Here is a 22,568-nt window from a genome sequence, read left to right as displayed (position 1 = left end):
TACTCATTCAGTACTGATTGAACACTTGTGCTCACTGGGGGGGAGGGGGGGGCAATTTTACACCCCCCCCCCAAAAAGACACGTTTTGTCATATCCGTAAAAATTGTCAGTCTGACCTGACAGCGGCAGAAAGTGCAAAAACGAAATAATGTTTCGTTCATGACTTCCCAGGTCGGGCTCACAGTGCAGAGGCGCAGGGTTCGATTCCGGCTACGGCATTCCCGTGTGGAGTTTGCATGTTCTCCCCCCAATGCCTGCGTGGCTTTTCTCCGGGTACTCCGGTTTCCTCCCACATTCCAAAAACATGCATGGCAGATCAATAGAACACTCGAAATTGTCCCTCGGTGTGATTGTGAGCATTATGAGGGTAAGCGGAACGCAAAATGGATGGATCACGACTCGCCACCGCCGCCTTTGCCTCACCTCTGATGATGGCCAGCTTCGCCGTGACCGACAGCTCTCCGGCGCTGTTACGCGCGACACACTCGTAGGTGTTCTCGTCTCGTGGTGCTCTGAGAGGCTGGATCCTCAGCACGGCGCCCGCGCCGTCGTCAAACTCGATGGTCTGGACGGCAAGAGAGAAAGACATTAATGCCGTCGCAGTGGAAGCGGATCCACAATCGTTAACGGGAAGAGTTAAGAGCCGAGCATTTAAACCGTGAATACACCACAAACTACGAGTCTCCAAACACTTTACAATCAGTTTAGATTCACGTTTAGAAAACTTTATTCATCCCCGTTGTACAATTCAAGATCATTTTACAACATTGCAGATCATCTGATTTGGAGAAGAAAAAAAACAAACATAAGGACCGGAAGTGCTTGAGTATATCGGCCAATTAACGAGTACAAACGAGAGCTCCATTCAGCAGAGCAAAACATCCGAATGCAATAAAGACGCCGTCGCAGTAACAACCTACGCTAAATTTAGCAGCGTACTTCCTTGAAACCAATTGGCACTTTCGTGTACGCCAGTGTGTTTGGTGGCACGATAGAAAGAGCTTTGAAAAGAAATATGAGGGTCAATTTGACGAAGTTTGTATTTTTCTTTATCGTCATCTGTATTGGGTTGCAAAAGTCATTCCATTACAGCCATCGTTTTTTTTTTTTTTTCACGTCATGAAAGGCATGATTACGCAATCAATATTTTACCTGTCACAATCTCAATTTGGTGTCCCGCTCGGATTGTAAAATCGCTCATATTTTTCTTCAGTTGTTATTTTTGGGGTAAATTTCAAGCGCCATCTAAATTACATTGAGCACTAATGTGGAAGTTGTGACAGAAATTTAACAGCAGTGTGGAGTTTATGCCAATTATCAGTACTGTACTTGACCCCATCATTTATACCGCATGTGTCAAAGTCAAGGCCCGGGGGCCAGATCCGGCCCCTCCGCGTCATTTTATGTGGCCCGCGGGAGCAAATCATGTGTGTCAACTATCATTTTTTTTTCTTCTTTCTACCTACATTCTTGCTGCTGGAGGCTGTAAATTTCCCCAGTGTGGTACAAATAAAGGATATCTTATCTTATCTTATCATGATTCGTGCTACAATCTGGACCGAAATGTCAAATTGTCATGATGTAACACATAATGAGATTTTTCCACCGGCCCTCTGCGGAAAGCCGTAACTCCGAAGTGGCCCGCGACAAAAAATGGGTTTGACACCCCTGATTTCGACACATACCTGGAAGAATCTGGTGTCTTGTGGCAAGACACCCCAGCAAGTTCTACTTACCATTCTGGGCTCACTGTCGGGAATGCAATGTGGTACCATGCATTAAGTGACAATCAATGATTCATTTTCAGGCAAGTCTTAGTAGCGGTCGTGGTTTTAGTAGCATGCACGTATGAAAAGAAAACACATACTAAAGATTCAATTAGATACAAGTTGTTCATTGGTGCATGACCCCCCCAAAAAAAGAAAATTGGCTTCCAATGGTTTACATCTGTTCATCCCTCCGGGCAAGCCAACAATTGCTTCATTTAGCCCCACTTCCCAATGGCTGGGCCTCAACTGCCAAAGAAAATAATGCAGAATATTGCCTGTGAGTGAACCGTAAAACTTTGAGCACGTACATTGGGTCAGCATGTTAAGTTGGGTTCCTGTATTTTTATTTGATTTTTTTTTTTTTACATGAGTGCAGATAGCTCACAGAAAGGTGGAAAAGTGACAAAGAGGTCAATTATTATGATTTTTTTTTTTAAATAAACCACCATGTGGACCGAGGCTTCTAGCTGGTTTGGTTGCTTTGGAGCGCCTCGTTGTCCGCCGCGGCAAACGAGTGATCAAAAGCGGAGATGTTTTGGAGGCTAAAACGTGTATTTATGTGAAGTCATAAGATGCTTGACAAAATAGCATCCGGTTTTCCCAAGTCGTAGCGGTGCTTGATTGACAGTTCCCACAGCTTCCAAGAGCCGAGAGAACCGCGTGATTTTTACTGACGTTGAAGCCCCATTTCATATACTTCCTTTTTTTTTTTTTTTTTTTCTCTTTAATGAATCATTTAAAATTGGCAACTTGGCACTTTTCCGGGTAGTGTGGACTTCACATGCTACTTTCACGTTTCATGTTGAGGAAACAGATGACATTTTTAAACAGGCTGTAATTATACACCGTCAGGAAGCATTGCAAGCGATGTACTGTTCGCTAAAACATGCGCTTGAGGGCGATTTGATTAAAAAGCACACGCAGAGACTCCAAAATGGAAAATTCCGTGCCAAAGTGGCGCATGCCATGCAGCAAACGATCGACTTTGACATTGCGCACTGTGACAACCACCTCGATACGCTGAGAGTTGACTTTCTTGCCCTTCTTGTTCCAGTAGACGACCGGCTTGGGATTCCCGGTGGCCTGGCACACAAACGACGCCACGCCCCCTGATACTCCAATCTGGTCTGTGGGAATCTTGGTGAATTGTGGCGCAGCTGAGAGCAGAAAAGCAAAAAACAAAAAAAAAATGCATGTGAATGTTGACCAATGACACCACAAACCCCCTGCTGACCACGTCCCAACTTGTTTTGTGCCGCATTTTGTCGCGCAAAAATTCCTGGGTATCATCTGGAGGACACGCTGAAGGACTTCCTGTGGGTCATAAATAAAAGATTGGCTTGGGCTTTAGAGGAACGCCTCTCTGTGTCCAACTCTCTTACACTCTGCTTTTTTTTCTCCGGCCCAGTCGAGCTCTGAACTGCAGCAAAAGACGCTCTTATGCAAGCAAACATAAGCAATCTAATTGGCGTGCGTTAATAGCAGACGGGTCAATTTGTCAGCACAAGCCTTGTAAATTGAGAAGATCTTGATCAACAACATCACTGTGAATTTGTTTTACCCGGAGGAGGGGGGGGGGGCGAGTTGAGGAGAATGATGGGGAATATTACGCTTGGCGTTGGAGTGCGGGATTAGAAAAGTGCCGCAATCGCCCTCCGCACGAAGAACAGCAATTTTCCAAGCCGGCCATTGAGCCAATATGACCGAACGTAGTACATTTTTCCTCGCAAGCGAGTCCGATCAATCAAAGCGCCCCGACGCTCACCCGCCCCTTTGCTATCTGTTCTGTGGCCTGTTGCCATGGTGGCCAGCTTAACTCCTCGTCAGCTACAGAATGGCTGCGATCCATCAGGGTGAAGGCAGGATGACCCTTACCATGGCAACCTGAATCCCTCCTCCCACCCCCTCCCCCACCCCCCAACCGCCCCCCAAGTCTGGGCGGCTCAGGTCCTGCTGTGTTGGCTCACTCCTGATTTTCTGAAGACAGAATAGGAGCTGAAAAAAATAAATAAAGCCGCCATCAAATAATCACTTACGCATTCTAAAATTGTTGATTTCGCATCTCCGAAGCAAAATCAACCAATCAATCAAACCTGATTTGGGAAGCGCCTTTTATACATCATCCTTAAACAAAGAGTGCTTCCCGCAATCCCCCACGCCCGCCTCACACAGTCCTCAACCCCAACGCATGGCCACCCCACCACCCTCAAGGACCCAAAGAGAAAAATACAAAAATAAATAATCGATTAAAATATCAGAGTAGTAATAATAGTAGGGCGGCCCAGTAGACCAGTGGTTAGCACGTCGGCTTCACAGTGCAGAGGTACCGGGTTCGATTCCAGCTCCGGCCTCCCTGTGTGGGAGTTTGCATGTTCTCCCCGGGCCTGCGTGGGTTTTCTCCGGGTGCTCCGGTTTCCTCCCACATTCCAAAAAACATGCATGGCAGGCTGATTGGACGCTCTAAATTGTCCCTCGGTGTGAGTGTGAGTGCGACTGGTTGTTCGTCTCTGTGTGCCCTGCAACCGATTCAGGGTGTCCCCCGCCTGCTGCCCGAAGACAGCTGGGATAGGCTCCAGCACCCCCCCGCGACCCTAGTGAGGATCAAGCGGCTCGGAAGATGAATGAATGAATGAATGAATGAATGAATAATAATAGTAATAAAAGACTAAAAGTACTGAAAATAGTAAGTATGTGGAAATAAATAGTAGCTTACAGCTTAAAAAGTTAAGAAAACCGGAAAGTTAAATATGACTGAAAATGTGGATTAAAAAAAAAATGGGTGTGGAGTCTAGTTTTGAAAAGAAGAACATTCTCTGCGGCCCCGAGGCTCTTTGGCAGGCTGCTCCTTCAACGGGCCTGTAAAACACAAAACAGATGCCGAGCCGTGCGTGCGGGTCCTGGACTTTTGGAATGACCAAAAGGCCGGAAGTTAATGACCTCTGAGCTCGTTTTGCAACACTGTATTTATTTTGTTATTTTATTTGAATGAACTAAGCAAAACTTAGACCAAAACTCCATCCATCCATTTTCTGAACCGCTTAATCCTCACTAGGGTCGCGGTGGGTGCTGGAGCCTATCCCAGCCGTCTTCGGGCAGTAGGCGGGGGACACCCTGGATAGGTTGCCAGCCAATCGCAGGGCACACAGAGACGAACAACCATCCACGCTCACATACACACCTCGGGACAATTTAGAGCGTCCAATCAGCCTACCATGCATGTTTTTGGAATGTGGGAGGAAACCGGAGCACCCAGAGAAAACCCACGCAGGCCCGGGGAGAACATGCAAACTCCACACAGGGAGGCCGGAGCTGGAATCGAACCCGGTACCTCTGCACTGTGAAGCCGACGTGCTAACCACTGGACTACTAGGCCGCCCTAGACCAAAACTCTCCTTGTAAAATGTACTTTTCTCAGTGTCAAATTTACTCTTAATATTTTACCCTCAAAGTTTACTGTGTATAGACGGGACCGGTTCCATTTTGAGAGCCTATCCTGTGCACAGCCATCTTTAGGTGACACCACAGATTTGCTTTGGGATTTTTGGGGTTTGGCTTTGCCACTCCAAAAAGGTACAATCATCATTTGAATTCAGTCGATTCTTCCTCGGCTTTCCACGAGACATCTGGAGGTTTTAGGACCAAAAAAAAAAAAAAAAAGTTGTCATAAACATCACCCCACCCGTCCCTAAAGCCCCAGTTCCAGCTGAAGGAATACTCCCACCAGCAGAATGTTCTGTGGGAGTGGCGTTCCTCTGGCGATTGCGCAATTTTCTTTTGGCGCAAAAATGAAAAAAATTGGGGCCAGAAATTCTTCCCGGGTGTCATCAGACCACAGCGCATTTTCTGGCTTACATTTGGGGTCATGCGAAGATTGTTTTTCGAAGATGTAGCAACGCCTCGGTGGGTGTTTTTTTTGGTAATTATTTCTCAAAAGAAAAACACACTTTAAGAAAAATAAATAAATCAAGCAAACCCCCCCCCCCCCCCCGAGTGTCAGAAATGAAGTGGTCTCATTTAATGCTTAGCCGCAATCCTCGCCAGGATGATACCTAAAGCTGCAGTTGGCGCAGCGCACTCAATCAGAACACATTTGGAGCCGTCACGTCAAGTCTCCGGAGCGCCGTATATCTGGCCGACTAATCTCAAAGAGACGCTCGGGGACATTGGGAGTCGTGAGCCCCTAAAACCCGCAAAACTACAACAACAACAACAACAGAAAATACATAAATAAAATAAATACATTGTAACCTCAGACTGCCTTGTTCCTGTGACAGGATTATGCCTGAATTTCATATGCCTCGTTGAGCCGGAACATGATCTCGTTGGCTTTATGTACCGTCCAGAATGTTTTCCGTCCTCCCTTAAATGCGCTTCAACACCAATCCTCTTGCAAAAGCGACCCCGCTGGCAATGTTACCACTTAAGCTTGTTCTTAAAGCCGGGGAAAAGCCCCCCCCAGCAAGGCACCGACTCTGGGTGGATTTGCACGCAACAAAAACTTGTTATGACACGGCCGCTTGTGTGGAGCCGCCTGCAAAAATAAGGGGCCTAATGAGGGGAATCTTTCTTTTAATAAAAGCTTCCGCTCGTTTTCACCGGAGCAGGCTCATCTCCTACCCATTGCCTTTACTTTTGGTGATCTGACTGAGGCTGCGCTGCGGTGGCAGGTGTAACCGAGCAATCGACTGATGTCGGGGCTTGACACCCAAATCAGCCGTGGCCTGACAAGCCTTGAAGCCCATTTTGATGATTAAATCATGATTGGTCATTGAAAGAGTTCCGACATTTGGTGCTATAATACTCTGTATTTGCTCCGAAGCCCATCCATCCATCCATCTTCTACTGCTTATCCGGGGCCGGGTCGCGGGGGCAACAGCTTTAGCAGGGAAGCCCAGCCTTCCCTCTCCCTAGCTACTTCTTCCAGCTCTCCCCGGGGGATCCCGAGACGTTCCCAGGCAAGCTGGGTGACATAGTCTCTCCAGCGTGTCCTGGGTCTTCCTCGGGGTCTCCTCCCGGTGGGACATGCCCGGAACACCTCACGGTGGGAGGCGCTCAGGAGGCATCCGAATCAGATGCCCAAGCCACCTCATCTGGCTCCTCTCGATGTGGAGGAGAAGCGGCTCGACTCGGAGCCCCTCCCGGATGACCGAGCTTCTCACCTTATCTCTAAGGGAGAGCCCGGACACCCTGCGGAGAAAACTCATTTCGGCCGCTTGTATCCGGGATCTCGTTCTTTCGGTCACGACCCATAGCTCGTGACCATAGATGAGGGTTGGAACGTAGATCGGCCGGTAAATTGAGAGCTTCGCCCTTTGGCTCAGCTCCTTCTTCACCACAACAGACCGATACAACGTCCGAAGCCTTTTTTGTAAAATTTTTTTTTACACGACATGCTTCAACAGCCCGACTATAAAAGGTTGCCAAGAAAACGTATAGCTTCACCGCATACCGCGTCAACGAAACGTGCGCTCACCCATATGACAGCCAAATGAGCTAATTAGCCAGACAAACATAAAAACGACATGACAACAACAAGAATACCTTCCAGAGAAACGCAATTTGCATTCTTTGTTTTGCGTGGGTGTGTGTGCGTGTCGACCACTGAGGCAGGAAATCTGTGCAAATGTTGTCATCAAAACGATGATGAGAAACATGCTGATGGAACCTCCCGGCTTATCAAAACGCATTAACGAGCAGCGGTCCAGTTCCAACGTACTCGCATCGCGCCTTTCGCTCCTCTACGTGACACCCGCGCACGCACACCCGCACGCGTTCTCACAGAAGTGCAAACATGGGCGTGCCAAATCCTACACGCGTACCCCCCGTATCTTCACGCAATGGTACAATACATTCACACCTGATTATACGGCAGCAGCCATTCACCAGAAGAAGAAGCGAAACCCCGGACGATTGGTTGGAAAAGGTCGGAAGGTCGTTTCGGAAGCTAACAAGACGGCAAGAAATGCTCAACTGCGATTGACCGGTTGTCTATTTCAATGTCGACGTGCAATCTCTTCAGACGTCCCCGCCTATTTCCTGAGAAATGCTCCCCGGCGATTGCCGAATTTGAGTTGCTATGGCAACCAAATGACTATGTAGCCTGTTCTCGCAAGAATTTGGACTGGAATGAATGGAAACGGACATACGGTATCATGCAAAAAAGTCTTTGGGACTCAACAACGCGTGTGTTCCTCCACCGTGTAGAATATTTAGAATTTTTTAAAGAAAGGTACCACCGTGTTGTATGAATAAACAGCAAAATAGATTGCAAAGAAACAAACTCTTAGAAAGTACAATACAGTGGTACCTCTAATTTCAAAATTAATTGGTTGTGGAAGTCAAATTTGTAAGTCGAGACACGTATTCCATGTAAATGTCCTAATCCGTTCCAAACCCACCAAAATTCTGACATAAATGTTTTGTAAAGCATAAAAACGCATCAAATTTCATATGAAGAGATGTTCCTAAGCGGAGGTATCACTGTAGTTGTAGTGAATATTGAAGTATTTGAATATTGAAGTATTTGAGTGCTTGTGTGTGCATTGGAGGGCTGCGGCCTTTTGAATTGTGAGTGTTCTCATTCTGCTTTTGTATTGATCCTGAAAGCTGAACGTTTGTCTGTCATACCTGGTACTGCGGAAAGATCGGTCACTGTAATTAGCAGGATGATGAGATGCAGAAGGGGACACAGGGGGGAGGTCCTTGGGCGGAACCCGGGGATCAGCCTGCCCAACTGGACCAGTGCTCCGCCTGTGCCGCACAGATGCATGGTCCCGCTGTAGGCTGCTTGGAGATGACTGAAATGTGATTTGGGCTTCACTCAGCAGGAATAGGCACTCTGTAGACACACACACACACACACACACAAATACATGAAGGTCAGCCAAAGCGGTTGAAAACATAGTCACCGCATCGCTGATTCATCGCTGAAATGTCAGCGCACTGCCAGGGGAAGAGGGGCCTCATGCAAACGTTTTCAAAGCGAGGTAGGAGAAAAGCCTCCTCGTGAAGGAAAAACTAAAGGCAAATTCATGCTAATGCAGGATTAAGGCTTTTGATTTTGCCGCAGCACTTCTAACTGGGATTAAGGGCTCATGTGGGCCCAGCCCCGACTCAACTAATACCAGAACAAAGACAAGAAAGAGGCCCGAAATTGTTATTTTGCCACACGGCTTCGGCAGTAATGAGCCTCGGTGCTAGTGAACCGTGAAATAAGCTGCGGCGATACAGTTTTTAAGTTGCTCGACTCTCCTCAAAAGTCATAATGACTCATTTATCTCGAGCTCCGACTTAAGTAATTCGATTTCACCGTTATGGCGGAACATAAAGGACTGGATTAATAATAGCGCTCGAGTGTGTTTCCATAATGGATAACATTTAATTGAGGGGTCAGAACGCGGCAAAACTGCAATGGCGGCACATACGTCAAAGACTCTCAATTTGGGGAAGGTTCTCATTGGCTCCGCCTTCTCAGAAAAACGTGCGCGGCCTGGCGCGTATGGCCTGGCATCATTCAGCTCTGTGTTCTTGCGGAGAATTACAAAGGCTCACTGTCCCCTCACTTTGATACAAGAACTCTTCAGTCGCGTCCTCCTCTGCCATTCCTTCATGTCAGAACAGACGGGGAAGAAAGGAGCCTTTGTTAAGCGACCGCGTATGACGCGCGCCAGGCCAAAGCCGAAATGTAGTCATTTGAGTTCATTACACTGCACGTGAACCTGAACCGAAAAAATGACAGTCAGCAACTCTTCGCCACGCACGGGACACCGAGCGCCGCACAATGTCCGAAGCGCTAAAATTGAAAAACTGCGACCCCTTATAGTGTTTGAGGCTCTAACATACAATGCACTGCAATGTTTTCGTTTTTATTGACAAAGTGAGCCCCGTTCAGACGACACGTGAATACATTGAATGAATATCTCTGGTCGTTAAGGTGTAGTATTATTTTTTTATATGCTTTTTTTGTATTCTGAGCAGCCGATTGATTAATCCTCCGATGCCCCCTTACCCCCAAAATGGAGGGGAATATTTTATATATATGTGTGTGTGTGTGTGTGCGCGCGCGCGCATCAGGAAAAAAAAAAACTAAAACTAAATCTGAGAAAATGCAAATTTGTGAGTGTCAAGTATATATAGGTTTGGACTCTAGTTTTACATTGCAACATCACCATTCACCACTAGATGGCAGACATGGCCCAAGTCCTAAGAATTGTTTTGAAGAGTTGCAATGAGATACTAAAATGCACACATTTATTTATTGCACTTCATATGGGTTTGCTGTTGAGCAGTTTTGTGCTTGTCCTTGAATGACCCGGGGGGGGGGGGGGGGTAATCAATGATGTGCATATATTCTTCTTTGCAAACTCTTTCTTGTTGGATTAGGATAGCTTTTTTTGTTTGTTTGTTTTTATGCAGTACACAAGTTGTAATATAAAAAATGAAACCTATTAAACGCACATATTTTACACGTGTGCACATATAATCATATTTAAAGTGCCATTTTATTTGATTTTATTCACATTTGGTTTGTAAGTGCGGAGTCCTATGTGCCCCCCCCCCCCGGTGGCATGAAAAATTGTGGCGCCACACTCCAGCATTTAACTTGCCCGTCCCCGCAGTTGATAGAAACCGTGACATGTTTTACATATTTGCAACGTGCAAGCGCCGGTATGAAGATGTGGATGAAGTCGGGTAACTGAAGGCCAAAGTACTAACTTACACGGCCCGCCACGGGGAAGTGTCCAGAGCGTGACACGGGATCCATATTGTCATAGATGTGTCAGCGTGCACAAAAATACGACGCCTTCACCGTGCGCTAATGGTGTGTGGAGATTACCGCTGACCCTTCCTGGCCTATTTTGCTAAACGAAAACGACATTTCTGGTGCGGCGCATATTCAAAGACTCCCCCGTCTACTTATCGAGCTAATGACCTGCTCCGACACATTACCGGCTGCCACTTCCTCCCTAAAAATAGCCAATCTGGAAAGGCGCGTCTGTCTATCTGATATACGGGCACGATATTTGGTTCACCGCTTGGTAGCCTCGGTCTTATCTGTGACCGGTGTAATCGGGCCTTGAATAGAAAAGCTTTCAACATGTCCGCTTTTTCAATTGAACAATATGATAAGAAGAATCAGGGCTGGTTCAAGCTCCAGCGGCAGCACGTTAAGTAAATTCCCCTTTTAGGGAAACTCAATTTGCTGCTGTTAATCTAACTCGGGCCGCCGCTCGGCGTGCAGACGCGCGGCCACGCCGACATTCGACTCTGCTCGGATATTTTTCGCCGTCTGCTCCCTCTCTCCCGCTTTGCCTCCCTCCGCCTGCCCTCGGCGTAACCCCTCATATCTTTTCGGCGGTTTATCGGGGGGCACCCCGCTGACAAAAGCCCTTTCTCACTCTTCCCCTTTCCACTTTTGTCACTCGATGCGCTTCCGAAAGCCTTAATCTTTCCCTCGTCTCTCTTCTGCGCGAGCTGCCGTATTCTCGAAATCTTCTCATCTCCCTCCCTCCCTGTCCTCCATCTCCTTGTTAACCTCTCGTGACGCCATCCTCAGCTCCCTCCCTTCCTCCTTCCTGCAGCGCGCACTCTAACCTCAAGCTCACGGCCAAATCTTCTCTCCTGTGTCCAGCTGCTCTGCATCGGCTCCTCCAGCTGCTGCTGCTGAGCCTTCGACGGCATTCAAGCAACATTCTTTGCAGCGTCTTACAAAGACGGTTTTTTCCTCCGATGTTTTTTTTTTTCCCTTGACCTCCTGAGGGCTGAGGTCAGGGTTTATATCAAGAAATTGGTTCGTCGATTCCGAAATGTGCCATTTTTCAAATGATGCATTGTTTATTGGGAACACCCAAGATACAACTCACCAACCCCGCATTGAGAGCCACTGGTCGAAGGTCAATGCCGAGTAAACGATCGCGGATCAAATCTGTTCTGGCAATTATGAAAAACAAATTAGATTGCGGACACTTTTGAATTGGTTTTAGATCAGTTATTCCCAAGCACGGGCGGGGATCATCTGCTGTGCCGTGGGAAGTAATCCAACGTAATTAGTCCGAGTACGATGATTTATTTAGCACAAACAATGTCAATCGGTTGATTTATTTTTGCCAGTTATGCAGTGGTGACAGGCAGAACAATGAAACGATCTTCCGCTTGACGGCAGAAGACGCACAACAATGAAACTTGAACTTCTTGCCATTCATACGACTGTGTAATAAGCTTTGTGTTCAACCAAACTGGGCACAGATATCACATGAAGACAGCTTGTAAGGAAATTAAAATGAGATCATCATTATTTCAATCAACTGAATCTGCTCCGGTGACATTTTTGTTGAGTGACACGCCATGAGTTTTTTCAAATGTAAAATACTTGTGTTGGCTACTTTTAAGGGCTGGGAGAGAGAAAAAAAGAATTTTTGAGAGGAAAAAAAAAATCTGCTGACATGTCCATATTTGGTCATTTCCATGTTTTTACACAAATCATGATGGTTCAATCTCCACATTTGTTTGTTCACTTATTGACTAAAATGGCTTAACACACACACACACACACACACAAAGCACAGGGTACCCTTTTTGGACACTTTGGAGTTGATTTAGAGGGTGTCAAAGTGAGGACCGGCCAAAATGTCCTCACTCTGTTGGTTAAAAACTCATGTCCGGTCCTCACAACGTGGTGAGTACAAGAACACACACACACACACACACACACACACACACACACACACACACACAATTTTTGGGGGGTTGTATTATATTCCTGAAAATTTTTTCGGAGGTGTGAGGATTGCGTCTGATGCCGGCGATATTTTATCAGCGAATATAGCGTGAGTGTTGATAAGTGCGTTAAAAACCACCTACGTTGAACATGTATGCATTATAAGGCTGCCATCACAACACGCTGTGACTGATCATCAGCCTCGGCGTCAAGAACACACGTAACGCAAGAGAAGGCGTTACAGTGAGGCGGGAGGGAGGCTTATTACCGTTTCAGCGTGACAAACACAGATGGTCATCCAGACAGAGAGATAGATGAGGGATGCATGTGCTATTTATTGCATGGAGCAGATAATGACACCGCAAGCTCAGGTGGTGAAATGTACACTGGTTATTGTGCGCCATCAGACTGATGTAATAACGCTGTTTAACGTGGCCCAGCTCCCCCCCCCGAGAGCCCCTGGAAGACATTTTTTTTTTTGCCATCGCACCCCACGACGCCTTTCACCGCGAGAAGGTGCCGACAATAGCTACAGACTTGTCTCCATGACAAGTGACAGGCACAAAATAATAAATAAATGGATGATTCCGCAGCGCATTTGAAGCCATGAGACATTTTCGCGTCACGCGCGTCTTTGATTGTAGATCACAAAAGGTACAAATCATATTGCTCTGCATTGCACCACCAAAACTTTACGGCGGAATCCTAATTAATTCGCAGTCACTTTTTTTTGTTTGTGCATGTTTACACCCCGGCCTGTGTGATCTACTCGCGCTCACGACGCAGCTCCAAAATAACCCCCGCTTTTCAATTATTCATGGCTTTGTGTGCCATTCTTTTGATAAGTTGAGAGGAACGCCGTCCTTAGTCACACACTTGGAGCGGCGCCGACTAATATTACCTCACGCTTCCTGTGACCCCCGCGACCTCTAGGCGAGTGACACTTGCAAATTCATGTACACCCGCCAGGCAATTATTAAACACAGGCACACACGAGGCACACATTAAACACACAGCCACAAATGAAACCCCCCCCTCCAAAAAAACAAAAACATCCACGAAAACATAGCAGATGGCAAGGCATCGTGGGGGAGATTGGCAGTCTCTCTCTCTGTCACACTTTTCTCTTTTAAACACAAACTTGAAGACACACACACACACACACACGCACACACACACACACACACACATTGAGGATCAGAGGCACAGGATGAAGTATGGCTTATTGCAGGCATGAGTTGCGTTGCCCTGGTTACATTTTTAGGAGTGTGGAGAAAAAAAAAATCATATCTAAGGCTCTTGAACAGAAAACGCACCTGTCACTCAAATAGGGAGAATCGTTGCCCTGAATATAAACCAATGCGGGTGCCTCAGCGGCATTTCTGTTTTTCTTAATGCTTTCAAATGTTTACATTGGGGCCAGGGGGGAGGGGGGTGGGGGTGGGGGGGTGACAACTTGTTTACGTTCACTGGTCCCAACAAAGGGTACGTGCGCATAATGTAATGAGAGCAAAGGAAATCGTGGAGATGCACGAATCAAAGATGCGGCTTTTCAAGAATGATGCTCGGTTTAAATGTTTACACCGATGCGCTAGCACCTTGATTAGATTCTATTTTGGGAGGTTTCTGCTAAATGTCACGATGTAATTTACACGGCGAGGCTGATTGGACAGATAATTCAAATGAACATGAGGACACACGGCGTCGTTATTCGGGGTATGAAGACATTCGTAAAACAAAGTCGAGATTTAGGGCCAATATTTATGTTAGCGGTCGCCCAATTAACTTTTAAAAATAGACGAGGAATGAAGTGAGGAGGAATGATTGCGGAGAGCGATTAAAATCAGCAGCGGCGCCGTGAGATATGAGAGACCCCACACACTGTACCCTTTGTGTCAGTTTAGCTATATGCTAACAAGCTAGGCAACAAATCATAAATGGGCGAAAACGAATCACATCTGTGTCGCCGTTTTATAACCCTTCTAGATATTTGAACAAACACAGTGCAGCAACACATGTAAGCAGACAACATAACACTATTCACAAGCATACATTCTTTATCCTCCACCAAAAAATATGACTCATATTACTGCAGATTGCTGAGTCACTTACAGTCGTTGTTCATTATTGTCTCCATGACTGTACTGTCCTCAAAACTCAATTTTCTGAAGCGTTTCTTTCCTTTTTTGGGGGGGGGGGGCGGTTGGTGGTGAATACATCTCATGAGCTCAGTTCTTATCTAATTGACGTGTATGGTTCATGAGAGCCGTATCCTCACTGGCATTTTAGTTTTTACAGCAAGGTTGTTTTTTTTTCCCCTTGATGTTCCCACTTTTATAACCCTTCTAGATATTTGAACAAACACAGTGCAGCAACACATGTAAGCAGACAACATAACACTATTCACAAGCATACATTCTTTATCCTCCACCAAAAAAACGACTAATATTACTGCAGATTGCTGAGTCACTTACGGTCGTTGTTCATTATCGTCTCCATGACTGTACGGTCCTCAAAACTCAATTTTCTGAAGCGTTTCTTTCTTTTTTGGGGGGGGGGGGTGGGTGGTGGTGAATACATCTCATGAGCTCAGTTCTTATCTAATTGACGTGTATGGTTCATGAGAGCCGTATCCTCACTGGCATTTTAGTTTTTACAGCAAGGTTGTTTTTTTTTTCCCTTGATGTTCCCACTTTTATAACCCTTCTAGATATTTGAACAAACACAGTGCAGCAACACATGTAAGCAGACAACGTAACACTATTCACAAGCATACATTCTTTATCCTCCACCAAAAAAATGACTAATATTACTGCAGATTGCCGAGTCACTCTCCATGACTGTACTGTCCTCAAAACTAAATTTTCTGAAGTGTTTCTTTCCTTTTTTTGGGGGTGGGGGGCGGGTGGTGGTGAATACATCTCATGAGCTCAGTTCTTATCTAATTGACGTGTATGGCTCATGAGAGCCGTATCCTCACTGGCGTTTTAGTTTTTACAGTTTTTTTTCCCTTGATGTTCCCGCTTAATTCGCCATTAAGGTGTGACTAACTGGGAGGAGGAAATTCAAAGTGATGGATTTATAGACACCACTTTGCTTCATTTGAGCGGCATTAAAAGCAGCAGCGCCTGCTTTTTGGTGCTATCGTCCGCTTTGAGCGGTAATTGAAGACGCTATTAACCTTTCCCAATGCACAACATCAGCATGTCATTAAAATTACACAAAGGCGGCGCGAGTACTTTGGACCGTTTTAGCTGCCCGGATCCCTTTTTTTTTTTTTTTTCACCGCCCCCCCCCCCTTCTCCCATAAAAAAATGCTGCGGATGTGCTTCAGCTGTTGCTTGTCACAATTTCATAGGTGGGACAACAGGAGAAATTGATGATGAGGTGTGAAAGGACGGAGGGAGAGAAGCCTGACTAAACTTGTCTCTCCATGAAATGCAATATAAAAATGCTCAACAACAGGGCAATAAACACCCACTCCTCGTTTTGGAGCTCCAAGGTCAAAACCCAACATTGCGTCCTCTAATGGAGGCAGTAGATCAGCTGGGCCACAGATGGAGTGGCTTCCGCTGAGCTGGGAAAAAAAAAAAAATTCCAAAATGGCTAAAAGTGCAAAGAGAGGAAGATTATAACCGGGGGGGGGGGGGGGAATCAGAGGAGCCGAAACACTCGGGAAAATCGAGCTGCTATCTTCACACAAGCAAGAGCGTGTCGGAATAAGTCAGATACACTCAATTTAATCATTGAATGTAGGATAAGGTCTAATTAAGACGCATTTTAACGAGATTACATGAGCAAAGTCGCCCTTTCTTACTCGTACCTTTTTCATTGATCCACCCGCCCGTCTTTTTTTGCCCTCGCTTATTAAATAGAGGACGATTAATGATTTGTACGTGACAACAACGTTTGGCCGGTGCTTAATCACTCAGTAGGAACAAAAAGCAAGGACGGGGCGTATTCTGTATTCCGGAGCGTTTGCTTTAAAATGTCTGTCATCAATGATCGTTCTCGTTGTCCGTCCTGCGTTTCTTGTCGGAGGCGAGCCGCCGCTGCTTGTGGAGGCCGCCACTCGTTTTGCAGTCTGACAGTTGAGTCCTCGTCAACTGGCGGTCCAATTAGCATATCTAACGAGAGCATAATACTCTAATACCGGCGACTTTATGGACATACCGATCACAGTGACAGTAGTTAGGCGATTTTATGTCCCTCTAAGATCCATCTACCGTCTTATCCATCCGCGCATCCGTCCGTCAATGTCACAACCATCATTTCGGAAGCGACGGCGCAAAATTTATCAGGAGTGAGCCGACCCGGATGAGCAAACGTTCATGTTCATCCTCCACATATTCAACGTGTCCTCTTCCGGATAGCGTCCAAAGAACAAAATGAACAGTTGTCGTTTGAAGGTCAAACTAGGGCTGCACGATTACGCCCACCCCCCCCAAAAAAATAAACGTGATTATTCATTCATTCATCTTCCGAGCCGCTTGATCCTCACAAGGGTCGCGGGGGGGGGGGTGCTGGAGCCTATTCCAGCTGTCTTCGGGCAGTAGGCGGGGGACACCCTGAATCGGTTGCCAGCCAATCGCAGGGCACACAGAAACGAACAAGCATTCGCACTCACACTCACACCTCGGGACAATTTAGAGTGTTCAATCAGCCCGCCATGCATGTTTTTGGAATGTGGGAGGAAACCGGAGCACCCGGAGAAAACCCACGCAGGCCCGGGGAGGACATGCAAACTCCACACAGGGAGGCCGGAGCTGGAATCGAACCCGGTACCTCTGCACTGTGAAGCCGACAGCTACATGCTAACCACTGGACTACCGGGCCGCCGTGATTATTCATGTTTATATCAATTTTTGATCACATTAATTCATAAGATAAGAAAAAAAAAACCTTACAGATCGGCTCACTCATGATCTCACAATGAAAGAAATTTGCAATTTACAGCAGCAAAATTCGGAGGGGAAGAAAGTCGTAAAACATGAAGTATTTGCATGTACAAAATACATTTTAAAACGTCCGCGTGGTGACTGGTCATGACGCATCAAAGGGTAAATCAGAAACAAAAAAATGTTTTGAAAAAAGTTTTGAATGCCGTGAAAGTCTAAGGGAGGGAAAATGTGCCTTTATTTTATTTATTTTTTATATCTTGATTTATAGAATTTGTTGTCGTCATTTTTCAGAAGAATGCCTGCTTCAATGTGAAATATGAAAACAACACACACACACACACACACACACACACCCAGAGGACAAACACCTCCATCCTCGGCACACCGAAGCCAATTAGCGAGCTCCTCCAGGAATTCGGCTCCCTGACAACACGCAACATCGCCATCTCCCAGGACTGTCATTGTAATTGTCGTTGCCTTTCCCATGTCATCATCATACCCCAACGAGGCTTTCTTAACAAGATATGCAAAGACCCCCCCTTCCCCCCCCACCTCTTATTTATTTCTAAGATGATCATCATAGGTTGAAAACCATAGCCTGAAGAAATACAGTCACTCGAATGAACTCCCTAATCGCTCGAGCATTCCAAAAGAATTCCAGGGTGGACAACAACATTCCAGTGATTGGAATACAGACTGGCAGCTGTCACCCAAAAAAAAAAAAAATGAAGCTGAAATGAAATCATGAAGAGTACCGCAAACTGTGCCGATGATGACTTTTTACCTCCTCCGGTGCTGCATTCTAGAAACACAATTACTTATTCATTCTCATGGAAAAGATTCGCAGCCCGATCAGGAGGAGCCTTATTAATTTTCCGGAGATGTTCCGTTTGCGTGGGATTCGATTCCCTCCCGTGTATTTGCGCTACGACGGTACTACCTGACTGACTTTGTGTCACATGACCCGCAGCCCAGAGGGAGCTCATTATCTCGCGACGCCAGCGCTGCCGAGATCATCTACGGAACTTTACTTTACATTACGCTATTTGCTTAAGGTTAAAATAGAGCAGACGGCAGGGACGGAATTGCAAAAGCGTCACTGATGGATGGCTTCTATTTCCGAGAGAGAGGCGGCATATTGCCGGGGACCCAAATTCCGCTTAAATGCTCCACGCGCAGTCGGCCTTGCAGTTTTGTCACCAAACGGCCATCGTTTGGAGATGAAATTTGTGACGGCAAATGAATTTCTCCTTGAGGAACGATCAACGGGGGAATCGAATCAAAAACCGCAAGTAATGGGGCTAGAAAAAAAAAATGCGCTCGTCCCTCTGCCTTGCTCAGACCGGACGAAAAAATAAATGAAACGCACGCGTGCCAAAAGGAAACGGACTTCTGCTCGGATACTTTCCCACCAAATGACTCGTCATTACGGGCGGCCCGGTAGTCCAGTGGTTAGCACGTCGGCTTCACAGTGCAGAGGTACCGGGTTCGATTCCAGCTCCGGCCTCCCTGTGTGGAGTTTGCATGTTCTCCCCGGGCCTGCGTGGGTTTTCTCCGGGTGCTCCGGTTTCCTCCCACATTCCAAAAATATGCATGGCAGGCTGATTGAACACTCTAAATTGTCCCTAGGTGTGAGTGTGAGCGCGGATGGTTGTTCGTCTCTGTGTGCCCTGCGATTGGCTGGCAACCGATTCAGGGTGTCCCCCGCCTACTGCCCGAAGACGGCTGGGATAGGCTCCAGCACCCCCCGCGACCCTAGTGAGGATCAAGCGGAAGATGAATGAATGAATGAATGACTCGTCATTACGCTCGGCCACGCTTCAAATAAATTCGTCCTTCTCTTTGCATTTGTGGGGACGAAAACAAATCACGAAAAGTCGCAAACGCGCAATACGTACGACCCGGACCTCAAAGTGGACGGTGCCAGATCTTGGAGTCAGTTCCCGATGAGGCATTTTGGCTTGTCTTGTGTCAGCCATCTTGTCAGTCAGGCCTAATGGCCCCCGTCAGTCAGGGATGTAACTGTCAGACCGAGTCAACGGCCTCATGTCTCCTTCGCATTATTGAATCGCGACTATCCGCACATTTAATTTCCACGCGAGCAACTGAACGACGGTATAGATCGACCTCGGCTACGATTTTCAACAGTTTAGGCAGCAGCAACGCAGAGCCAGAACATCTTCCTTTCCATATGAACAACGTGGAAGGTGGCGTGGGCCGATGAAGACGTCTTCAGATGTGTCGACTCGGATAAAAGGCCGACGGAAGACGAGGGACAAGTGGACGGCGGAAGAGGAGGAGATGAGAGGTCGTGGAGGAGTGTGCATAATTCATCCCTGCTGACACATCACAATCTATGATTCATCTGGGGAAGGGCATCACGTCAAGTCGCCATCCCCGACATCTCCTGGCCTTCAGTCTTGTGCGCACGGCGCACCTGCACGCACGCAACCGTAATGGCAAACGGCCAACTGGTTTAAAAATGGACGTGCGTGTGTCTGGAGACCTTGGACGAGGTCTCATATGTGTGAGGCTACTTTGGCTGTACGCTCACTGACCTCAACAATTTCGGCACGCCAGCGCAATCTTGAAAAGGTCCGAAGCAAAATTATGTCGTTTGATGTATTCATTCATTCATTCATTCATTCATCTTCCGAGCCGCTTGATCCTCACTAGGGTCGCGGGGGGTGCTGGAGCCTATCCCAGCTGTCTTCGGGCAATAGGCGGGGGACACCCTGAATCGGTTGCCAGCCAATCGCAGGGCACACAGGGACGAACAACCATTCGCGCTCACACTCCCACCTAGGGACAATTTTAGAGTGTTCAATCAGTCTGCCACGCATGTTTTTGGAATGTGGGAGGAAAACGGAGCACCCGGAGAAAACCCACGCAGGCCCGGGGAGAACATGCAAACTCCACACAGGGAGGCCGGAGCTGGAATCGAACCCGGTACCTCTGCACTGTGAAGCCCACGTGCTAACCACTGGACTACCGGGCCGCCTGATGTATTCATATAACAATAAATGTATTATTGTTGGTTTTTTAAAATTCAAATCATGTTTTCGCTACACCCGTAATAAAGGTTCTGCAAGTCCTTTCATTGCCCGACAGTGTTTCTTTCAAGGTATCGACTAGTTAATTACCGTATTTTCCGCACCGAGGTGCTTCCGAGTATAAGGCGCACCTTCGACGAATGGCCCATTTCAAAACGGTTTTCACATATAGGGCGCATCGCGTTATAAGACGCGTGGAACTGATGCTACAGTAGTGGCTGCCGTTGCGTTATGCATCCACTAGATGGAGCTATTGCACCACCTCCAAGTACATCATATTGTGCGAAGATAGAATTCCAAATTTCACTCTTATATTCAGTGTCGCTGGATTGCGTAATTGCGCCTAATGAAGTAAACACCTAATTGCTTATTATGAGCATAATTTCTGCAATATCGTTTCCAGGGCTGTTCTCGTGTTGCCGATTATTCATTTTAGTTGAGGTTTTCTAACGGAGTGCATCCCGATTACGGTTGACATACGCATTTTTCTTAATGTATTATCAATCAGCGCTACACTGCTCAGCCACGTCGGGTAAAGTTCTAAATGCCACGTGCGATGTTTGAGCCGAGCTCGCAAAAAACATGCTCTTTGAAATACCCCGCAAAAGGTCAATTCATCTCGGGGTGTCGACAACAACCGACTGGTCGTCTTCCTTGTTGCATACGGGTGACTTTGCTCATCAAATTTGCCTTGATGTTCTCATTTCTTCAGGCTAACACGTGCACGGAGGCCAGGACGAAACGCGAGGATGGTCACCACGTTGCGAGCCAAAGGAAGAAAGCGAGCCAGGCGACACTGCGAGAACGCGGGAATAAGACTTCAATGAAGGCCTTTGACGAGCAACCAAAGCGGCTCCGTTGGGAGGGCGGCTCATTTGGCATATTCAAGATAGGACGGCTTTTGCGGGGCGGTATACGCTTTAGAGAGGCAGGAAAGCATCGAGGCCCACAGTTGAACCCTGTGAAATGCTATTTGAGGGAATTCATGCCATGAGTGATTTCATTGTGCTCCTTGCTACCAAGCCGTGGATTTCAGAGCTCTTTGAGGAGACGACGACGACTAACGAAGTCATTCGCTTTCTGCACAATGACCTATTCCTGTCCGACAAATGCAAAAAAAAATAAATAAAAATCCACATCTCAGTCTCTCTCATTAAGGTGAAGATGGTCGTCAGTGGAGGAGGGAAGAGATAAACACGCTAAAGAAAGGAATTCATGCGTGAGGAATGACTGATTAAAATAATTAGGGATGTGGAAATGGTGTGGAACAATAACCAGCAAACACATTGTGCCTCGGGGAAAATGTTCCATCTGTGTGTGTGTGTGTGTGTGTGTCGGAAAAGACTCCCTGGGTTTCACCGAGACAACTTAAGATTTGGGGCGTACACATGCGAGGGAGACCACAGAAACACCCAAACAGGCACAGTGTAGAAATGTACTTATTAAAAGCTGAAAAACAAGCATCAGCAGCGGGGAAATGTGCATGAGTAAATCAATGTATAATTAAACGACGCTCAGGAGCCTGTGCGTGTGCGTGCGTGGGTGTGGGTGTGCATGTTAGCAAACAAAAAAACAAAAACAAAAAACCCAACTGTGTGTAATTATAGACCTACACGGGTACACCGGTGTCATATATGCAGGTGCGCTTCATTATATGCACAGGCTGACAGCAGCAGATGCAGCCGCTAGTCTATTGTCTAGAAAACAGTCTGCTTAAATAAGTCCTGCCACTTTACCACCTGGTGCCACACACACACACACACACACACACACACAGACACACACACACCATCTCTATTTCCCAGCAAAATCTGTTTGAGAAACCAGAGCTCTCATGGAACGCGCTCCTAAGTGATGAATGTCTTGCAGGCGGTTGAAATTAGAGTGAGGGATAAACAAAGGATGTTCCTGTGTGCATGGGTCTCTCATGCAGCCCAGCTAACAATAAGCACGGGGGTGGGGGGGGGGGGGGGTATGGGCATGAGGAAGCGGTGGGGTGGGGGGGGGGTGTGGATGCAAGGCACTCTCTCCTCAGTGCTGTTGCCAACCAGCCTGAACACAAGTCACAATAAATGGGCAGACACCCCCGCGCATCCCTCCCGTTTATAAAAGCAGAAAGAGAAACAAC

The 22,568-nt window shown here is 46.9% G+C and overlaps 1 protein-coding gene and 1 long non-coding RNA gene across 9 annotated transcripts in view; one reads left to right on the top strand and one right to left on the bottom strand.

Moving 5' to 3' along the window:
* The window catches only part of LOC127616131 (receptor-type tyrosine-protein phosphatase S-like), a 73,329-nt gene that overhangs the window by 50,374 nt on the left and 387 nt on the right, over nucleotides 1-22,568 (bottom strand). For 5 of the 8 annotated variants that reach the window (XM_052087556.1, XM_052087552.1, XM_052087557.1 and 2 more), the window contains exons 2-4: nucleotides 8,397-8,607; nucleotides 2,781-2,926; nucleotides 424-565 (exon numbers count right to left, since the gene is read on the bottom strand). In XM_052087556.1, coding sequence (XP_051943516.1) covers nucleotides 424-565; nucleotides 2,781-2,926; nucleotides 8,397-8,538 — 430 coding nt within the window. In that variant the 5' untranslated portion in view covers nucleotides 8,539-8,607. Of the gene's footprint in view, nucleotides 1-423; nucleotides 566-2,777; nucleotides 2,927-8,396; nucleotides 8,608-22,568 lie in introns of all 8 variants that reach the window. The other 3 variants (XM_052087551.1, XM_052087553.1, XM_052087554.1) reach the window with 1 other exon arrangement.
* Nucleotides 1,040-1,529, top strand: LOC127616163 (uncharacterized). Its single transcript, XR_007967050.1, has 2 exons — nucleotides 1,040-1,273; nucleotides 1,305-1,529. It is a non-coding gene; the product is annotated as an uncharacterized LOC127616163 (long non-coding RNA).

Source organism: Hippocampus zosterae, chromosome 15, assembly GCF_025434085.1.
Source record: "Hippocampus zosterae strain Florida chromosome 15, ASM2543408v3, whole genome shotgun sequence".
Taxonomy (NCBI): Eukaryota; Metazoa; Chordata; class Actinopteri; order Syngnathiformes; family Syngnathidae; genus Hippocampus; species Hippocampus zosterae.
Note: the sequence above shows the minus strand (reverse complement) of the source record. Positions and strands in the feature narration are given on the sequence as shown.